The sequence below is a fragment of the Phaenicophaeus curvirostris genome, chromosome 15 (assembly GCF_032191515.1).
Source record: "Phaenicophaeus curvirostris isolate KB17595 chromosome 15, BPBGC_Pcur_1.0, whole genome shotgun sequence".
NCBI classification, from domain to species: domain Eukaryota; kingdom Metazoa; phylum Chordata; class Aves; order Cuculiformes; family Cuculidae; genus Phaenicophaeus; species Phaenicophaeus curvirostris.
In genome coordinates, this window is record NC_091406.1 from 10,263,234 (window position 1) to 10,281,671 (window position 18,438).

The following is an 18,438-nucleotide window of genomic DNA, read 5'->3' on the forward strand; positions in this document are numbered from 1 at the left end:
GGGAGGCAGTTTCCACAGCTCCTACCCAGGAGCGGCTGTTTTTCACATTGCACAAGCTACAGCTGCCTAGATAGTACCTCTAGTTTCAGCAGCATTTTACGCAACACAGAACTGCTGGAGCAGAAATGTGTCCCATTCATGGTCTCCTCCACCTCCTGTAACCGCAGGATCAGCCCAAAAGCCTTTCCTGTAGGGGACATAGCAGCAGGTGGTGATGAAACCTAGATATAACCTGATATTACTTTCCACCGCATAAATACCCATCTATCAGATGCCCTTTTGAGCACGCTAGGCTGGGGCAATAAAATTCAAACTGGAGCATCAGTAAGGCCCTGAAATGATTTCTTTCCCTTTATTTTTCAATAGCATTACAAGACGACTAGGTGGCTGCTTCTACACTAGTGTTAGCAGAGCAATCTTTAAAATTAAAATTAATCTTTTTTGTTTATGAATCAGTTATATTTATAGCGGGAAATTCTATTCAGAGAAGACAATGCCTGCATACATAGCTTTGTCTAATCTCCTCTTGAGGATAACCCAGACTTTGTTTCACACTACCCTGATTCATAGAATCACCAGGTTGGAAGAGACCCACTGGATCATCGAGTCCAACCATTCCTATCAAACACTAAACCATGCCCCTTAGCACCTCGTCCACCCGTGCCTTAAACACCTCCAGGGAAGGTGACTCAACCCCCTCCCTGGGCAGCCTGTTCCAGTGCCCAATGACCCTTTCTGTGAAGAATTTTTTCCTAATGTCCAGCCTAAACCTCCCCTGGCGGAGCTTGAGGCCATTCCCTCTTGTCCTGTCCCCTGTCACTTGGAAGAAGAGGCCAGCACCCTCCTCTCTACAACCTCCTTTCAGGTAGTTATAGAGAGCAATGAGGTCTCCCCTCAGCCTCTTCTTCTCCAGGCTAAACACCCCCAGCTCTCTCAGCTGTTCCTCATAAGACCTGTTCTCCAGCCCCCTCACCAGCTTTGTTGCTCTTCTCTGGACTCGCTCCAGAGCCTCAACATCCTTCTTGTGGTGAGGGGCCCAGAACTGAACACAGGATTCGAGGAGCGGTCTCACCAGTGCTGAGTACAGAGGGAGAATAACCTCCCTGGACCTGCTGGTCACGCCGTTTCTGATCCAAGCCAAGATGCCATTGGCCTTCTTGGCCACCTGGGCCACTGCTGGCTCACGTTCAGTCACTGTCAACCAACACCCCCAGGTCCCTCTCCTCCAGGCAGCTTTCCAGCCAGACTTCTCCTAGTCTGTAGCTGCACAGGGTTGTTGTGCCCCAGGTGCAGGACCCGGCATTTGGCCTTGTTAAACCTCATGCCATTGGTCTCAGCCCAGCGGTCCAGCCTGTTCAGATCCCTTTGCAGAGCCTCCATACCCTCCAGCAGATCAACACTTCCACCCAGCTTAGTGTTGTCCGCAAACTTGCTCAGGGTGCACTCGATGCCTTCATCCAGGTCATTGATAAAGACATTGAACAGGGCTGGACCCAGCACCGAGCCCTGGGGAACCCCACTTGTCACTGGCCTCCAGCTGGATTTCACACCATTTCCCACCACTCTCTGGGCCCTCCAGCCAACCAGTTTTCCACCCAGGAGAGTGTGCGCCTGTCCAGGCCAGAGGTGACAGTTTCTGAAGCAGAATGCTGGGAGAAACTGTGTCAAAGGCTTTACTGAAGTCCAGGGAGATACATCCACAGCCTTTCCCTCATCCAGCAGCCGAGTCACTTTGTCATAGAAGGCAATCAGGTTAGTTTGGCAAGACCTGCCTTTTGTGAACCCGTGTTGACTGGGCCTGACCACCCGGTTCTCTTGCATGTGCTTCATGATCGCGCTCAAGATCACCTGCTCCATGACTTTCCCTGGCACTGAGGTCAGACTGACAGGCCTGTAGTTCCCTGGGTCCTCCCTGCAACCCTTCTTGTAGATGGGCACAACATCAGCCTCCAGTCCAGTGGGACTTCCCCAGTCTTCCAGGACTGTTGGAAGATGATGGAAAGGGGTTTGGCCAGCACATCCGCCAGCTCCTTCAATACCCTTGGGTGAATCCCGTCCGGCCCCATAGACTTGTGGGTGTCTAGTGGGGCTAGCAAGGCTCTGACCACCTCCTCTTGGATCATGGGAGCCTCATTTTGCTCCTCTAGCTCCTGGGTTTGTACACAGACGGAACGACTTTCTTTACAATTAAAGACTGAGGCAAAGAAGGCATTAAGTACCTCAGCCTTTTCCTCATGCCCTGTCACTGTTGTTCCTTCTGCATCCAATGGGGACTGTATGGTCTCCCTAGTCCTCCTTTTATTATTTATATATTTATAGAAAGATTTTTTGTTATCTTTCACAGACTTTGCCAATCTGATTTCTAGTTTAGCCTTAGCCCTTCTGATTTTTTCTCTACACAATCTCACTCTTCTTGATATCACTCAAGATCTCTCTGTTCAACCCAGCTGGTTTTCTCCCCTGCCGGCTTTTTTTTCCGGAACATGGGGATGGCTTTCTCCTGAGCTGCTAGAATTTCCTTTTTGAAGAGCTCCCAGCCCTCATGGGCTGCCTTGCCCTTAAGTACTGTCTCCCTTGAGACTTTGCCAACCAGCCTTCTGAAGAGTTCAAAGTCTGCCCTCTGGAAATTTAATGCTACTGTCCTGCTAACCACCCTCTTCACTTCACCTAGAACAGAAAATCCTATCATCTCATGATCGCTTTGTCCTAGGCGTCCACCTACTGCCACATCCCCCACAAGGCCTTCTCTGTTCACAAACAGCAGGTCCAGGAGGGCACCCTCCCTTGTGTGTTCATTCACCAACTGTGCAAGGAAGTTGTCTTCCATGCACTCCAGAAACCTCCTAGACTGCTTCCTTTCTGCTCTATTGTACTTCCAGGAGATATCAGGAAGATTGAAGTCTCTCACAAGAACGAGAGGGACCCATCTAGAGATTAACCCCAGCTGTTTATAGAAGAGCTCATCAGCTGCTTCTCCTTGGCTGGGTGGTCTGTAACAGACTCCCATCACAAAATCTACCTTCTGGTGGGCTCCTCTGATTTTAACCCACAGGCACTCAATCTCCTCATTGCCACAATCCATCTCAACAGTGTCCAAGTCCTCCCTTACAGAGAGGGCTACCCCGCCTCCTCTCCTACCCTTCCTATCCCACCTGAAGAGTTTGTACCCCACCATAGCTGCACTCCAGTTATATGAGTCATCGCACCACATTTCTGTGATGGCAACGACATCATAGGCTCCTTGCCCTACGACAGCTTCCAGCTCTTCCTTCTTATTCCCCATGCTGCGTGCATTGGTGTAAATGCACTTCAGCTGAGCTGCCGAGCCTTCAGCCCTCTTAGAGGGAAGAGAGTTCATTCCCAATTGCCTGGTAACTGGAGTAGCTAGCACCAGAGTGCCCGTATCTCCCTTAGCACCCCCAGGTGTGTTCTCCCCCACTTTCTGTGTGGTGATGTACTGGTGGTCCTCTCCAGCACACTCTCTCCAAATCACCAGTGCCCCATGTCCAGGATCGCTCCTGTCTAGGCTGGTCTCAATCCCCTTCCCCTTCCTCATTTCAGAAGAGAAGATTTGTCTCTCTCTGCCTCAAATCCTTCACAGCACAGAATTCTGCAGAAGTCACGATGAGGGACATCTTGGAGAACCAGGAGTTCAAGTCTCCAATAATTTCCTTCAGATGGACATAGGAGCACCTAAGCCTTTCTGCTGGAAGGATTATCTGCAATTTCAGAACCATTCCAGGCAGCCTCTGCTCCTGACCCCCACTCCCAAATTGCTGATACAGCTCACAATTTACTACTACAGTTTTAACATCTGATTTTTCCCTGAGGTCCTTATCCTATTCCCAAACCCAAAAGGAATGGAAAACCATAGTCCCTCTTCAATGCTCTGTCTTAGTCTATCAGGAAACCCAGCACTGCTGCTAGAACACTATGATTTTTCAGTTAAAATAGGCAAAGTTCAGTCATTTCTTTGCTAGCAACGTGAATGTGTGTGCACGTGTGTGCATGAGAGAGGCAGTGAGAGTGTGGGGATACGTAGGTTCGCCCTCTGCCTCTGCAATGGTCCCCATGGTAATTCTGTCTGTGTTTCAGCACATACAGTGCCTGGCCACAGCCACCTACTCCAGGTTTCTCTGTCTAATCATTGGCAAGGGTAAAGCCGTTAGAAACTAGACTCAGTAACTGGCTTTTAATTTTGCAGCCAGAGGTTGTCAGGACAAGGAAGAGAAATCTGCCAACTATGTTTCCTCTGTACAGTCTGTGTCTTTTCACTACAATACAGGAGCTGGAGGTGGAAAACCTTGAGTGAGGAAAATGAACCTTCCTTTCTTCCCAGCCACAGTTGACTGCCCCCACCCCAAATCCTCATGATCAGGGGCTGGTATCTCAGATGATTCTGCAGGGAAAAGCTACACACATTTTCTAAGACAGGCAGCAATTCTGTATGAAACAGGGTTTACAACATATTCTGGCTTTTTCTGTCTCTCCAGTAGCTGACCTGTTCCCAAGCACTGGAGATGGGCAGATTACACCAAGCAAAAGCATGAACAAAGGTAGAAAACTCATCTCCTTTGCCAAGGAAGGGAACAAACACACATCTCCGCAGAGTGATAATACAGAATACACCCCTCAACAGTAATTGCATTTCTACAGACTTAATGAAAATCAGAAGCTGAGTGGACAGGACCCAAATGAGTGTCATTTGGGCAGGACTCCACAGCTCTGTGTTCTGCATGGCAAGCACCACACTGCCAGCTACACCATCCCCTGTAAGACAGAAGAATAATAAAGGAACTGCACAATGGTGCAGTTTTTCTGATAGCTTTAAGAAGCAGAAAGAATTCCAGCACCCATGAAAACAGACTTCATTCACGCCACTTTTATGGAACAACTTGGGTTTGTCAGCCAGTTGCAATGTCCATGAACTGTTCGTAGGCAGCTGTCGCAGAAGGTAACTTTTTCCCTGTGATATCAGAATTTCCATGGAAAGAGGTGCTGGTTTACAGCTCTTGTGATAGTGGTGACAGAAGAGGGAGTGGAGTATGGGGGTTGAGAAAGAAAGAAACCTGAAAGGCAGTGGTGGCAAACACAGACTAAAAAGGGACTGAGCTCTGGCTCTGATACACTGTGATATAAAGTGGGACTCCAGAAAGATGGTCCTTTATAAATTGAAATGACAATTACGTATCCTTATCTCCCTGGTCAACCAAAGGAATGGGTTTCAGGGTGATCATAACTTCAGAAAATAAGACTAACAACCATTGCTTTGATTGTCACTTTAATCCAAATAACTTCCTCAGCATTTTTTTCTATTTATTTCTCCTGAAATAAACTTTCTCCCTAAGGTTTACAAGTTTGCCTTCCCCCACAGCCTAAGCATTTATCCCATCGTGAGAACTGTGTCTTCAAAAGCAATAGTAAACAGGTAGGATTTTCCTTTCCTGAGTCTCCTACTGACCTGAACTGTGCCAACTGTCTAAAGCTTTCCTTAAGGGCACGGCTATATGGAGAGTTCACAGATCTCATAAATTTTGTGCTAGAGATCTGATGCAAGGAGAGATCCACAGTTCTGCTCCCGGGGGGATTGCCTGCTTTATCTAAGATGCTACAGTTTAACATACTTGCCTGTGTGCTGTGATATTGGGCAAAAAGCACCCAGATAGCTCAGATTAAATGCTATGACTTTCTTGTGCCCTAGCTACAGATCTCAAAACTATGAAACCCTGCTTGACCTAGGTCACACTGACACCCACCTTGCAGGAAGAACCCATGAATCTTCATTATCCCTGTATATTCATTATATCAGGTTCACCCCTTTCCCCTCACCCTGAAACATCATGGGTCCTTTTGTGTGATGTTGAGAAACATATGTTCTCCCAAGCGACAGGGTGAGAGGGAATGGCCTCAAGCTCTGCCAGGGGGGGTTCAGGCTTGACATCAGGAAAAACTATTTCACAGAAAGGGTCATTGGGCACTGGAACAAGCTGCCCAGGGTGGGGGTTGAGTCCCCTTCCCTGGAGGTGTCTAGAGGACGGGTGGATGAGGTGCTCAGGGACATGGTTTAGTGATTGATAGGAATGGTTGGAGACGATGATCCAGTGGGTCCTTTCTGACCTAGTGATTCTATGATTCTACACCACTGCATCCACCTACACAGGGACCGTGAGCATTGTTTGGCTCCTAACAGTAGCATCTGCACTGCTCTCCCATCTCAGCCTCATCAAGGCAGTTCCAGACAAGCTGCTGTGACCGAGGATGGGGACAGCGTTTAACTGAAGCAAGAAGCTGCTCTGGGTGCCGCAACTAGGAGACATCCTGGGTACCAGAGCTCTGCACTAAGGCATTACCTCTCCTGCATGAGGGATGTTCACAGTCTCTTTGAGTAATTAATTGGGTGGAAATTTCACTCGTGGCAGTCCTCAGTAAATCCTGGGCTGCATTCTACCGACGGCAGCGTCCTGCTGGGGGGCTGCGTTTGCCTTTGAGGTTGCTGGTTGCGATTTGTGCCCGTCCCCCGGAGACGCCGATGGGTGCATCAGTTCGGAGGGCAGGAGAAGCCACCGCCTGCCCTCTGCTGGGGCCGCCGGGAAACTCGTCCCCGTGCAGCCTGATGCGAGATTTGAATCCTGTGGAAAGGGGATGACATGCTGGCGATAGAAGCCTCCTGCGCGTCCAGCATCAGCGCAGAGCTTGAACGACACCGAGTAACGCATCCCTGCGGGTGTCACCGGGACAGGGGGTTGCAAAGTGAGACTGATGCGTTCCTGGACGGGGTTATCTTCGAAGAGAAAGGACAGCGAACGCAGGGCTGGTCACAGGTGGTGGGGAGAAAGGACTGCTGGCAGCTGTCAGGCAGGAATGTGATTCCATAGATACTTCCGAGTGCCTGGATGAGCCGTTTGGGTTTGGGACTTGGAGATAACCGACACAGGCTGGTGTCAGTGACAAGGCGTCCGGCTGGAGGAACAGCCTCTCCGCTCCAGCAGGAAAGCACTCGTGTGTCACAGAATCACGCAGAATAACCAGGTTGGAAGAAACCCACCGGATCATCGAGTCCAACCATTCCTATCAAACACTAAACCATGTCCTCAGCACCTCATCCACCCATCCCTTAAACACCTCCAGGGAAGGTGACTCAACCCCCTCCCTGGGCAGCCTCTGCCAGTGCCCAATGACCCTACGACAGTTGCTTTTGCCAGTGTAAAGCTCGGGCTCTGTACACATTCTTATTTTCCCTCTTCTCTCCTTGAAGTGGCCAGATGGAAAGGGACATCTTCCGCTGCTTCACAGAGATGCTGAATTTTAATCAGGTAGAGAAAGACAATGCATAACACACAAAACGTTGCCATCTTTTTACTCATTTGGTGGTGCACAAAAAGAAAGGTGATGATGCGCTTACGCAGTGCATCTTTGTGGAGGATGGGAGTATTACATTCACACACATCTTGTCCTCCCGCAGCTAAGTTAGGAATATCCTATTGTGTTCAATTTTTCTTTTAAATGTTGCTAGGAAAAAGAATAAAACTGATATCTAGAACTTGGACCCTGTAGCTTGCAGACATGATCAGAACAATAAACTACAGGGACAGTCTAAGCACATGCAGCAGAGAAATCACTTTTAACAGTCTCCCTTGCTTATTCACACTGCAAGGGCCAGCGTTGGGGCAGGCCTTTGGTTCTGCTCTTCCTTTACTAGTGCCACCAGTGAAACTGCAGTCCTGGAAATGAATGACGACCCCAGGCAAATTGGTTTCTTCTTTACCTACATGAGTGAATTTATGACCTTTTTTTTTTTTCTGATTTGTTACTTGGAGTAGCAGCAATTTGTTTAGTTAAGTGCTATTGCTACGCAGTGATTTACTTGATTATTTAAGAATCATTTTGCATCATTCATTTCTTTATCAGAAAAAAATTACCAAGAAGTGTAAACTCCTTTTGCACACTCATACGCACTCATGCTATAAGTGAACACACAGAGCATTCTTCTCCTTTATGCATACATGGAGATTCTAAACAAATACTCCAATTCCTCCTCTGATTGTATATCAGTAGTTACAGGGTATTATATAGATATTCAACTCAAATATAAATTTGCGTGGCTGGAACATCCTTGATGTTTCTTTCTGGCTGCTACAACACTCTGCCCGCGATTTACACCGCACCGCTGAGAAGCACGCGGAGGTCACAGCCTGGCAGAGACCCTCTGAGAAGCCCGAGGGCCTCCCCGATCATCAGGGCACAGATCCAGAGGGACTGCGTGATGCCGAGGGGAACAGCCCTTTGCCCCAAACACAGCACCCGTGGAGCCGAGGCCTGGCTAACTCTTCTCCAGGGAGGCCTAGGGAGCAGAGCACTGCGAGCTCAGCATCCTGGGACCCACCTGGCCGGCGTGTAGCGGCACCGGCACCAAAGCGCCTGCCGGGGCAGCCCTGAGCCCAGACGAGGATGCCGGTGGGGAAAGCCTGCTCGGTTCTCCCAAAGCGAACTACAAGTCCCAAAATGCATTGCGAAAGCAAGGCGCCCGCCCCACCGCTGCCTTGTGGGTATGTCGCCGCGATGCACGCTGGGATTTGTAGTTTCCCAGGCATACCCCTGCCCGCACTGCCTATAACGGCACCTCCCGGGAAGGACTCGCCTCCCCGTGATGCAGCGCGCCGCGGTGACGCAAACCGCGGCGCGACGCCGGCGACGATCGCGGCGCCGGGGGCGGTGGGCGAGCGGGGCGCAGCCGCTGGCGGGCCCGGGGCGCAGGCCGTGGGCCATGTCCGAGAGCGGCGGCGCCGGCGGGGCCGCTCCGGGCGGGGGAGGCGGCGGAGCGGGCGGCGGAGGGGGCGCGGGCGGCGCGGCCTCCGGCTCGGGGCCTGGCGCCACCGACCCGGCCTCGCTGCCGCCCGGCGACGCGCAGCTCATCGCCATCATCGTGGAGCAGCTCAAGAGCCGCGGCCTGTTCGACGGGTTCCGCCGGGACTGCCTCGCCGACGTGGACACCAAGGTAGCGCCGCCGAATCGGGCCGCGGGCGCCAGATCCCGGGTACCGAAGGGCACCTGCATCCCTTCGCCCTCCCCTGCCCCCCCGGTTCGCCGCGGTGCCCCGTGCTCGGGGCTGGGGAGGCCGCCCGGGATGGCTGAACCGTGCAGGTTTGCTGTCAGACAGGCTGCTCTCTCCTGGCTTGAAGTGATTTTGACAGCCTAGAGCATAAACGGACCAGAGAACAAACTTAGACTTTCTAGCCCAGGCCTTATCAAGAAAGTATTCACCCATTATCATGCTCCTCTGGAGCATAATTCCCACATTTCTAGAACAAATATTTAAGTGTTCTTTCATGAGCAGATGTTCTCCAACTGCTGCTCTATACTAATTTCTTCCTCAGTCACGATGTGAGCTCCTGAGCATTTGCCGGCAATATTGAAGTTGCGCTGTTAGAATTGCCCTGCCGAACACTTGGTGTTTTGCTTTCCCAAGCTGCTACCCTTTAGCAAGAGTCATGTTCTGCAACCTGCAGTGATAGTTCTAGGCCACCCCAGTAGCTGTAGCAAACCTAGTCCTGAAGCTGACAGGTCATCTGCACAGAGCAGCTTTGTCAGGATAGATATACCTTAGCCTTTGATCTTTATGCCCATGACAGATGCTGCACCTCTGTTAACAGACCTTTTATTCATCGTCTCATATGCATATCAGGTTCTGAAACGTAAATGTTGCTGTCCTTTTCTCATGTGGTACCAGGATCTGGATGGTCCTATCTATTTATATAGGTTTGTTAGTTTAGTTCATGCTCACTGGCATTCAGGTTTCCACTGAGAGACACTGCATAATTCTTGTCTTCTGTCTTGGCGTCACAGAGGCAAATAATTAAGTTCTTTGTTAGCGACAATATTACTCATCCAGTTTCCTAGGGATTCTGTGATGGAGGGTTTCCAGACAACCAAAACTCTGCTTAAATAACTCCTGTCTGCACAGGCAGTTTGCATTTCACCAAGTAGCATTATGAGCAGGCAACAATTGTAAAACCAATCTATCCAGCTATTTAAATTATAATAGCACACTGGCCAACTGTTCTTTGCAATTACCAGTTCTGTTCTTAGGGAAAACAAGTTTACCTTTGTTCAGGAAGTGAAAGGATGTAGAATATAGACAACAGAACAGCAGTGTACATGACAAAAGATGTACTGTGAAGGACTCTAGCAGCGGATTGGTTGAGATATTTTAGCTGTTTAACTGGATTTTTTTTTTTTTTTTTTTCAGCCAGCCTATCAAAATTTGAGACAGAAAGTAGACAACTTTGTATCAACCCACCTGGACAAACAGGAATGGAATCCAGCAATGAACAAAAACCAGTTACGAAATGGGCTAAGGCAGAGTGTGATTCAGTAAGTAAGCAACATTGTGTGAAATAACAGTAATGCTATTAAATAAGTAATATATATACACCATCTTACCATCGGAGTCAAATAAGTATTTGCAGAATTAAGTTTTCCACAGCATTTTCTGTTGTGCCCTCTTGAGTTTCATTATCATAGCCAATGCAGTCTTAACTCTCATTAAAACACATTACTGCTTTACCTGACATTTGTATTTTCATGAGTTGTGCAGCATGGTGAAGTACTCATATTCACTATCTAGCTAAATGATTGCTGCGAACAACCAACACTGTGCCTGTCAGCAAAGCTGTAGCAGATGTGCTGAGCTGAATGGCTTAGATCTTTATTTTCAGAAAAGAGAAGATCCTGCCTCACTTAAAGAAGTTGTTTTAAGTAGACTCCAAACACTAGCAGGCGGTAATCAAACTGGGCTAGCCTGATTTCATGCAGCAGAGGGTTGCTTCTGTATAGCTACTTAAGATAGCACATTTCCAGCATGATAAGAAAGTCAGCTTAAACTATGCTGCTTAGAGATTTAGGCTGAGTATCTCTTGCTGCTGACTCACTGCAGTCTGAAGCGTGAGCCTTAGCTTGTTTGACAAAAAGTCATGGATAAAAACTTTTATGTTGTGGGAAGAGGGGCAGTAGGGAACTTGGTAACAGCTTTTATGCTTATAAGGAAAGCTATTAGAATGTCTCACACACAGAAGAAACTGTATTTCAGAGCACTTCATAGAACCTGTAAATCATTAGTATGTAACAGTTGTTTAATCTGTAAGTAGGGAAGGCAGTGTCCACTGGAAGTATAGAATTTCCTGTCTTTACTTGGAGTCTTTGAGACATGTTTGTCACTTAATGCTTCTTCTTATTTCATGTTACTCTACCACTAGAATGAAGCAAACAACTAAAAACTGTTATATCAGACAGCCTGTAATGAGAAGAATGTAATGTCCTCCCCTAACTTAAGTCCTAACTTAAGTTAGGTATCGGCACAAAGAACAGACACGCAGTATGAGGGAGTTCAAAGAGTCCCTATCACTCCTGTAGTCACAAGACTTAGCACTGAGGTTGTCAAGACGCACATGTCTTTTGCTGCGTGCATATATACGTGTTCTGTGCCCTGCAGGTGACACGATGTGCCAAGGCCCTGCACCCACTCGCTCTCCAGCATACACAGCCCTATTGGTCTTGTGGCTCTTTTTCTGAGCACCAGGCAACGACTCAATTTCCTGTCCCCTACTCCCTTGCAGACATGACTTAAGCCTGCTAGACAGCCTGTGCCCCACAATCCAAGAGTCTGACGCAGCCCCTGAAGTAATAAGTCACTTCAGTTACTAGTGTTTAGTTCCAGAAACTTTGCTGTGTGCTTGTTTTTATAATTAATACCCATCTGTCTAGACTAACAGTTATAAGGAGTGAGTGACAGTAATGTTATTAGGGGAAGGCCTCTTCCCCCTCGAGCCAGCCAAAAAAAAGACTGCTTTCACCTGCCCTCCTCAGAATAGCTTGTTTCCCTTGTTTGTGCCAAAATATGTTTGTTTGCTTTCATATTGACCTCATTTCCACATGAGCTCTGTTAAAGTGCCTCTTGTCCAACTTGTCATTTAAGTACCTGGGAGACCAGGTGTCAGTTGTTAATTCTGTAGGGAGAAGCCAGAGGGGGTGGGGGGAAATAGGCAATTGAAACAACTCCCTGTTAAGGATCTACTGAGTGGGCTGCAGTTCTCACCATGTTAATGCTAATTGCAGTTGACGGGAGGGCTCTGGAGAATTAGTGGAGGAGATTGGAGAGAAACTTTTCAGAGCAGCTGAATGACTCCTTTGTCTTTGTTCAAGGTCAGGAATGCTGGAAGCTGGAGTGGACAGAATTATTTCTCAGGTGGTGGATCCAAAACTAAACCACATCTTCAGGCCCCAGATAGAGAGGGCGATTCATGAGTTTTTGGCCGCACAGAAGAAAGAGGAAAGTGTGCCAGCTCCTCCTCCAGAGCCTGAGAATAAGGATCCTCCTGCTCCATCTCAGGATGCCTCCTAAAGGTCTTGTATCTCTGCAATTACTACCTTTTTCATGTACCTCACGTCTGTAGTTTGTATAACACGAGACAGAGAAGACATTGTATTCTTCCTGGCTTGACAGGGAGGACACTTTAATCATCAGCCTGCTGTCTATGTCAGACAGTCATCTGAGCTACTTCCACTTCAGTATCTGCTAAAAATATATTAGGACTGAAGACATAAGTATGATGTAAAACAGCTATCAAGGAACACTGTGGACTCTGCCAGTGCTGGTTTTGGATCAGGCCAAAAGGCCTTTTATTCCTGTAAAACCATATCCCACAGTGACTGACATGGAACTGGCTGGATAGCTTTCAGAACTATATCAAACAGATTAAAAATATATATCCTTTACTGAAATACAGCTGAAAGTGGAGTGGTGACAAGTTATTGTGCTTCAGCATTGGAAGTTTTACATAGCTCTTATTTAGAACATACACAGGAGCGTTGAATTGTTAATGACTGAAATATTCACTGCTTGAGTAAGGGTAATGTCACAGGGAGTGACAAAAAGACTGGTTTAAATAGAGCAACCTATATCTTTGCAACAAAGGCACCCTCAGTGCTTTCAGCTGGAAACAAGTTCATTCTGGATCTGGATTTTGTGACTAAAATAACTCAGGGGGCCTCAGGGGGTTATAATTGCTACTCTGTCTTAACACAAATGTCTGTGCACCCATTTCTGCTAAGGCCCTGTATCTTAACGTTGATTTGAATATTGAGGCCTGTGTGCACATTACTAAGGAATCACTGTCTTGACGGAAAATTTCAATCTGCAGCTTTGCTGGGGAACTTAGAACCATACTGCACAAAGGAAGTTACTTGTGTATTGTTCTGTCTGCTAGGGCTTTTAGGAAGCAAAAAATGTCCTTATAATCTACAGCTGATTTGCTAAGAAGGAGTAAGTAACCTACAACAGCTGTTCTTTTGTTTGGAATTATTAGATCAATTGGCATGACTTTTAATTTAGTGGTAGATGTTAAAGTGCCAGTAGTATCATCCCAAGTTATTTAGCTGTCTGTGACTTGTAGCCATAATGACTTAGTAGACCTTTGCATTTGTCTGGTTCAAATAGTTTAAAGTCCATTATAACCTGCAGCTAAGTGCAGCTGTTAATTAATATATTTTAATCTGGTTTCTATTTAAATGCATTTGCTTGTGAAGGTATCATCCTCTAAACTCCCTTTTTTTCTTGCAGTGAGTTCCTGGTATTTAGCAGCTGCAGTTGCAAAATACGTATCCTGTTAGATTGGCAATGGATTACTTGTTCCATTTGGCACAGGACTGCTGTCTGCCCAAGATGATTAACCTTTATCAGACCCGTGGGAAGGCAGTGAAATTCGGACACCCCTGGAGTTCTGTGTGCAGAGGGCCAGTGAAAATGTGAAGATAATTTTTGCTATTAGCAGCAATACAGAGTGCAGCACGTATTCTTGTTAGTTGTGCCTTCAGGCAAGGGGGTAGGAATAAAAAAGGGAGTTGGCTTTTTGTCTGGAGGGAGCAAGGAATTGGTCTGAGGTGATACTAAACTTGGGAACAGGAAGAAAAGAAGGATGTTTTGGGGGGTGGGTAGTCTCTTGGGGACCAAGTAAGAGCTGACATTTTCTGTGATACAAGCCAGACTAGAGGAAGTGTCATACACCTGTGCTTGCATAGATGCCAAGTCAGGTGTAACCCCTTGCCTGCTTTAGGAAAGACATTTCCTGTTTAAAACTGGAAGGAACACTTCAGGATCAATTATCTAGACAATTTCTATTGCATCACAGGAAGATGTTTACAGTTGGCTATGACTATAGCTGATTTAATTCTTATTTCCTAGGGAACTCTGGGAAGCAAGCGGCACCAGAGTCGGTGATCAGTTCAAAACTTGTCTCTTTCAACCTGAAAGACTTCTTTCCTGTGATATTTCTCAGGTGCCTAGTGGAAACTGTCCTATGCTTTCAGGTTGAATGCATGCAGTGTCCTCTGGATGACAGTCAAGTAGAGAATGTGATCAAATATTCTGCCAGCAAATGTCCACACCTTTTGCAATAAAAGACTTCAAAAAGCATCTCTGCCTCCTAGCTCTTTCAGAACTTTTTTCTTAAGGAGAAACTATTTTAAGGAAAGCCAGGAGTCCTGATTGCTGGAACCCTAATGGAAGTGTGACCTAACACAGTTTGTAGGTTAACACAGGTCTGATAACATGGGGTTGATAGTAGAAGTTATCACAATTTAAGATGGGCATTAGTAATCTTCTCAATATAAAGTCTCTCTCAAAAACCCTAAAGTACCAAAGAACTGAGCTGACCTTACTTGACATAATTTATAAGCTATAAATCATAAGTACAATCAGTCTGGTGCTAATGATGGTGAAGGCATGTTCAGCCTCATGAAAACAGTGCAAGTCTAGCACGAGGCTGGAGCTATTCTATTTTTCAGACACCAGCCTTTCAAGAAGCTAATATCTGCCTCTTTCATTGAATAACAACGTTTGAACCCTTGCTGTTCATGGGCTATATACCTCAACTATAGCTTTACCTTACCCACAGACCTTGTATGGGAAGAGATCTAATTCCAGCTATACTCTACGCCCTTTTTCAAAATGGGTAAGTTAGGGGGAAGATTGATGATGTGGTTTCATCTTGTAGCCAACTTATTTTGCTTAGTAGCTCCTCTCAGCATAGTTTTATGCAGAAATGGAGGTGACAGAATATCTGGTATTTTAAACCTATCACAAGAGCTCTCTGTACACCACTGTAGTAAGCTTGCACTCTGCATAGTGCTGGGTAGTCCTGCTGATACATGATTCTTCACATGATTTATCCCATTTAAGACTGTTCCTCTCCGAATGGGAACTTAAATAACTGTACTTTTTAGTGATAATTATATTCACCACAACCTTCCTGATATGGTTTGGAAAATCTGTATTTTGGGATAGCAAGTTTACATGGCTTGTTTCTCATTGTTTTATACTCTATGTTCCTGCTACAGAACAGGACAAGGGGTATGTGAGGAAAGGGCTCTCTCCTGCATGCTGATTTGGTCGTTAAAGACTGCTCTCTAAATGGGCAGTAGGTGTTTTCTAGCCTTAAGGGCAGACCTCTTGGCAGGAAAAGATCTATCTTTTACCTCCTGTAGGGTGTCAAGACCACTTTTTTGAAAGTGAGCCATTTGCACAGGGTAAACAAAGTTCAGGAGCCTAGAAGAGAGGAAATGAAAAGGATTCTAACTGTTCTTGGGCAAAGTCTGGATTACAGTAGCAGTAGTTAGGGAGCAGGGATGCCATTTGGTACATTTAGTACCTCAATTTCGCTTTCCCAGATAAGTATGTCCATGCTTTTAGTAAATTTCAAGACACTGCACCATTTCTTCATCTGATAAACTAATGATGTGCAGGATCTTTAAGGATTTTCTGCTTCCTTGGATTTGCCTGTCCCAGCCTTGTGCATTTGCTTGTGCTGAGTCACAAAAGACCAGCTGCAGTTTAAAAAAACACACAGGGAGTTTGAGTTGCATTCTTGGAAAACCAGCCTTGCAGCTCCGTAGCTGCTCTGCTCTATGGAAATGCAGAGTCTAAAGCCTGCAAGAGCCAGCCTGACTCAGCAGGCAGGTACTAGATTAGGAACTAGGAGGTACAAGTTCTCTGCAGAGTCCTGCTAGTCCACAGCCATGTCTGTGGCTAGGCTAGTTGTTTTACCTGTTTACTTGCCTGTAAAATTAAGATAACTTTACCCTTCTACCTAAGTCCTGGAGTGAGGAGGGAGTCTTGTGCTATATTTAGGCCCAACACAATGAAACACAGAATGAAAGGCATGTAAACATCAGTGTGCACGCACACACACCAGTAAGTTATGATACACTGTACAAGCTTTAAAGGATGAGACTTCATAGCTGCAGTCTCACACAGTCGTCTTGAAACTCACATCTTGCTGACCAGACTAGGGGTTTTAATTTTGCCATTTAGTGTCAGATAGTGACTCCAGAATTAGAAGCAGATTGAACTGGGAACCACTGAACCTAGTTTCACAAGCTTATGAAAAAGGGAAAAAACCCCACCCAAACCCACAAACTTATCTAGAAGGATTGCATTGCCATGCATCAGTCAACCATCCCAGCACTTATCAGTCACAATGTGGAACAGATTACCAACAAAGCAAGTTATCACCACAGCTCCTGACCGTATTAACAGGACCACAGTTTGACCTGAGCTTGGATTTTGGACACATGCATTCTTACAGCCCTTTTGCAACTGCAAAAAAAAGTTCTTGAGCAGTTCATTCAGGTCAGTTTCAGTACAACAGCATTAATTTAACATAATCAGTTCAAGAGACATCTCGCCATTAGGTAGCGATGCAATTCACCCAACAAAGACTCAAGCCCAACCAGTTCTTTGCCCGCATCAGCCATTTCACTGACTAGTATCTAGTCCACTGGCAAGTCAGACAGTGACTCAAGTAGACTTCACCAAAAGAAGGAGAATCAAAATTGCCATTGTATATTTAACCTCTGCCTAAACCAGCCAGTACGTTCCAGTGACAGTTCTTCCATTTGTAACCACATCCCATCCTTGAGTTAGCATGATGTCTCAGTCTGGTAGAGCCAAACCCAACCCAACTCTCCAGATCAATCTGGAGTAACTACAAGCAGGTTTGTTACATCACACACCAGTAATCAAACACCTAAATCCACACATATTCGGTGGAGGACAGCCAAATGGAAAAGAGTGATATGTTAGAAGATCTCTCATGTTTCATTCCTTCACTCATTGATGTTCAGGCCTTACTCATCCCTCAAGTACTCCCACATCACAATTAATGCAGTTCCAAGTTTAAAATTTATTACAGAACTCAGATCCAGCCCAGTTTTGAATCTTGAGACCAGATGAGCAAGATGCTGCCCCCAGCCTACAGGTCAGGTAGCAAAACCCCTCTCCGGGAAAGGGGAGTAATCATGACTGTCTGGAGGCAAATCCAAACCACAACTCTGAGTCCTTGGCACCAAGAAGGATCAAGCTTGGGCCCCTGTCAGGGGTCAAACCAACCCCTGCCCCAAATATTGAGCTAGGCATTGCCAAAGCACTCTGAATCCACACTGGAATCAACACAGGGGACTTGAACCCAAACCACATCCAGATCTGCTTCATCTGTTTTTAGGACAAGTATGACTGGTTTTAACAAGGCACAGCCACTATGCCTGGAAGAGAGAGTTTTCAATATATCATTTGGATCTCGGCTAGAAAAAGGCGTGCCAGGAGGGTTAGAAATCATACCTGGAACATTTAATGGAGCATTTTACTCCCTTTTCACCACATCAACAGAAAGAACAAGGGCAGCACTCACTGTAGCAACACTGCTTGTATGACACCTGCTGCAAGAACACTACTGCTCCTGGACCCTGGGCATCCCTTGGTACCACCTGCATTTTTTAACAGCACCTTCTTTTTCAGCATACAGAGTATAACTGCAATCACTGCTGAGCACAATCCCATTCTCAAACATTTGCTAAACTTTCTCCAGTTCCCAGCTCAAACTCACAAGGGAACTGGAGAACTTTAACTCTTCCACAGGTATTTTCCTGTTTATATATAAGTGAAAAAAATATATTTTACCGTATTTCTTAAAGAGTGTTCAGCTTAACTCCTTGTGAGCAGTCAGGGCCTCTCATGTCCACAACCACCAAAGCTTACAAGCGCAGGGATCCCTGCTCCCTTTCCTCCCTACCAGGCACCTTGTGTAGTGTAGCCATTCTGAATCTGGCCATAAGAGGGGGATAAACCATTGCTTCATTTCTTAGTCTTGCTGCCTGCTTACAAAACCTGATCAGATACAGGACTCCAAAGCCTTTGCTGACTCCTGAGTCTATCAGCTCAGCAAGGTGTGGAGATAACTCTCACAAAGTGTTTCCATGAACTCTGGCTGAACTTGTCTAATGCAAATCACACAGCAGATATTGTAATTTCTCAAGAGGTTTAACAGTGACAAACAAGTATCAATTAGGATTAGGGAGAGTTTAGGGAAAAAAGCAAACAGCCCAAGTGAT

General features: G+C 46.4%; 1 protein-coding gene across 2 annotated transcripts; it reads left to right on the forward strand.

Annotated features, from left to right (window-relative positions):
• Positions 1-8,710: 8,710 nt before the first annotated feature.
• On the forward strand, positions 8,711-14,467 carry BOD1 (biorientation of chromosomes in cell division 1). 2 transcript variants are annotated; one of them, XM_069868918.1, is made up of 4 exons: positions 8,711-8,995; positions 10,247-10,371; positions 12,199-12,399; positions 13,616-14,467. In XM_069868918.1, the coding sequence occupies exons 1-3, from the start codon at positions 8,765-8,767 to the stop codon at positions 12,395-12,397; spliced, it is 555 nt and encodes a 184-aa protein (XP_069725019.1). In that variant the 5' UTR covers positions 8,711-8,764; the 3' UTR covers positions 12,398-12,399; positions 13,616-14,467. The 2 variants fall into 2 exon arrangements, with proteins under 2 accessions (XP_069725019.1, XP_069725020.1); XM_069868919.1 differs by having other exon boundaries at positions 12,199-12,398; positions 14,237-14,467.
• The last annotated feature ends 3,971 nt before the right edge of the window (positions 14,468-18,438 follow it).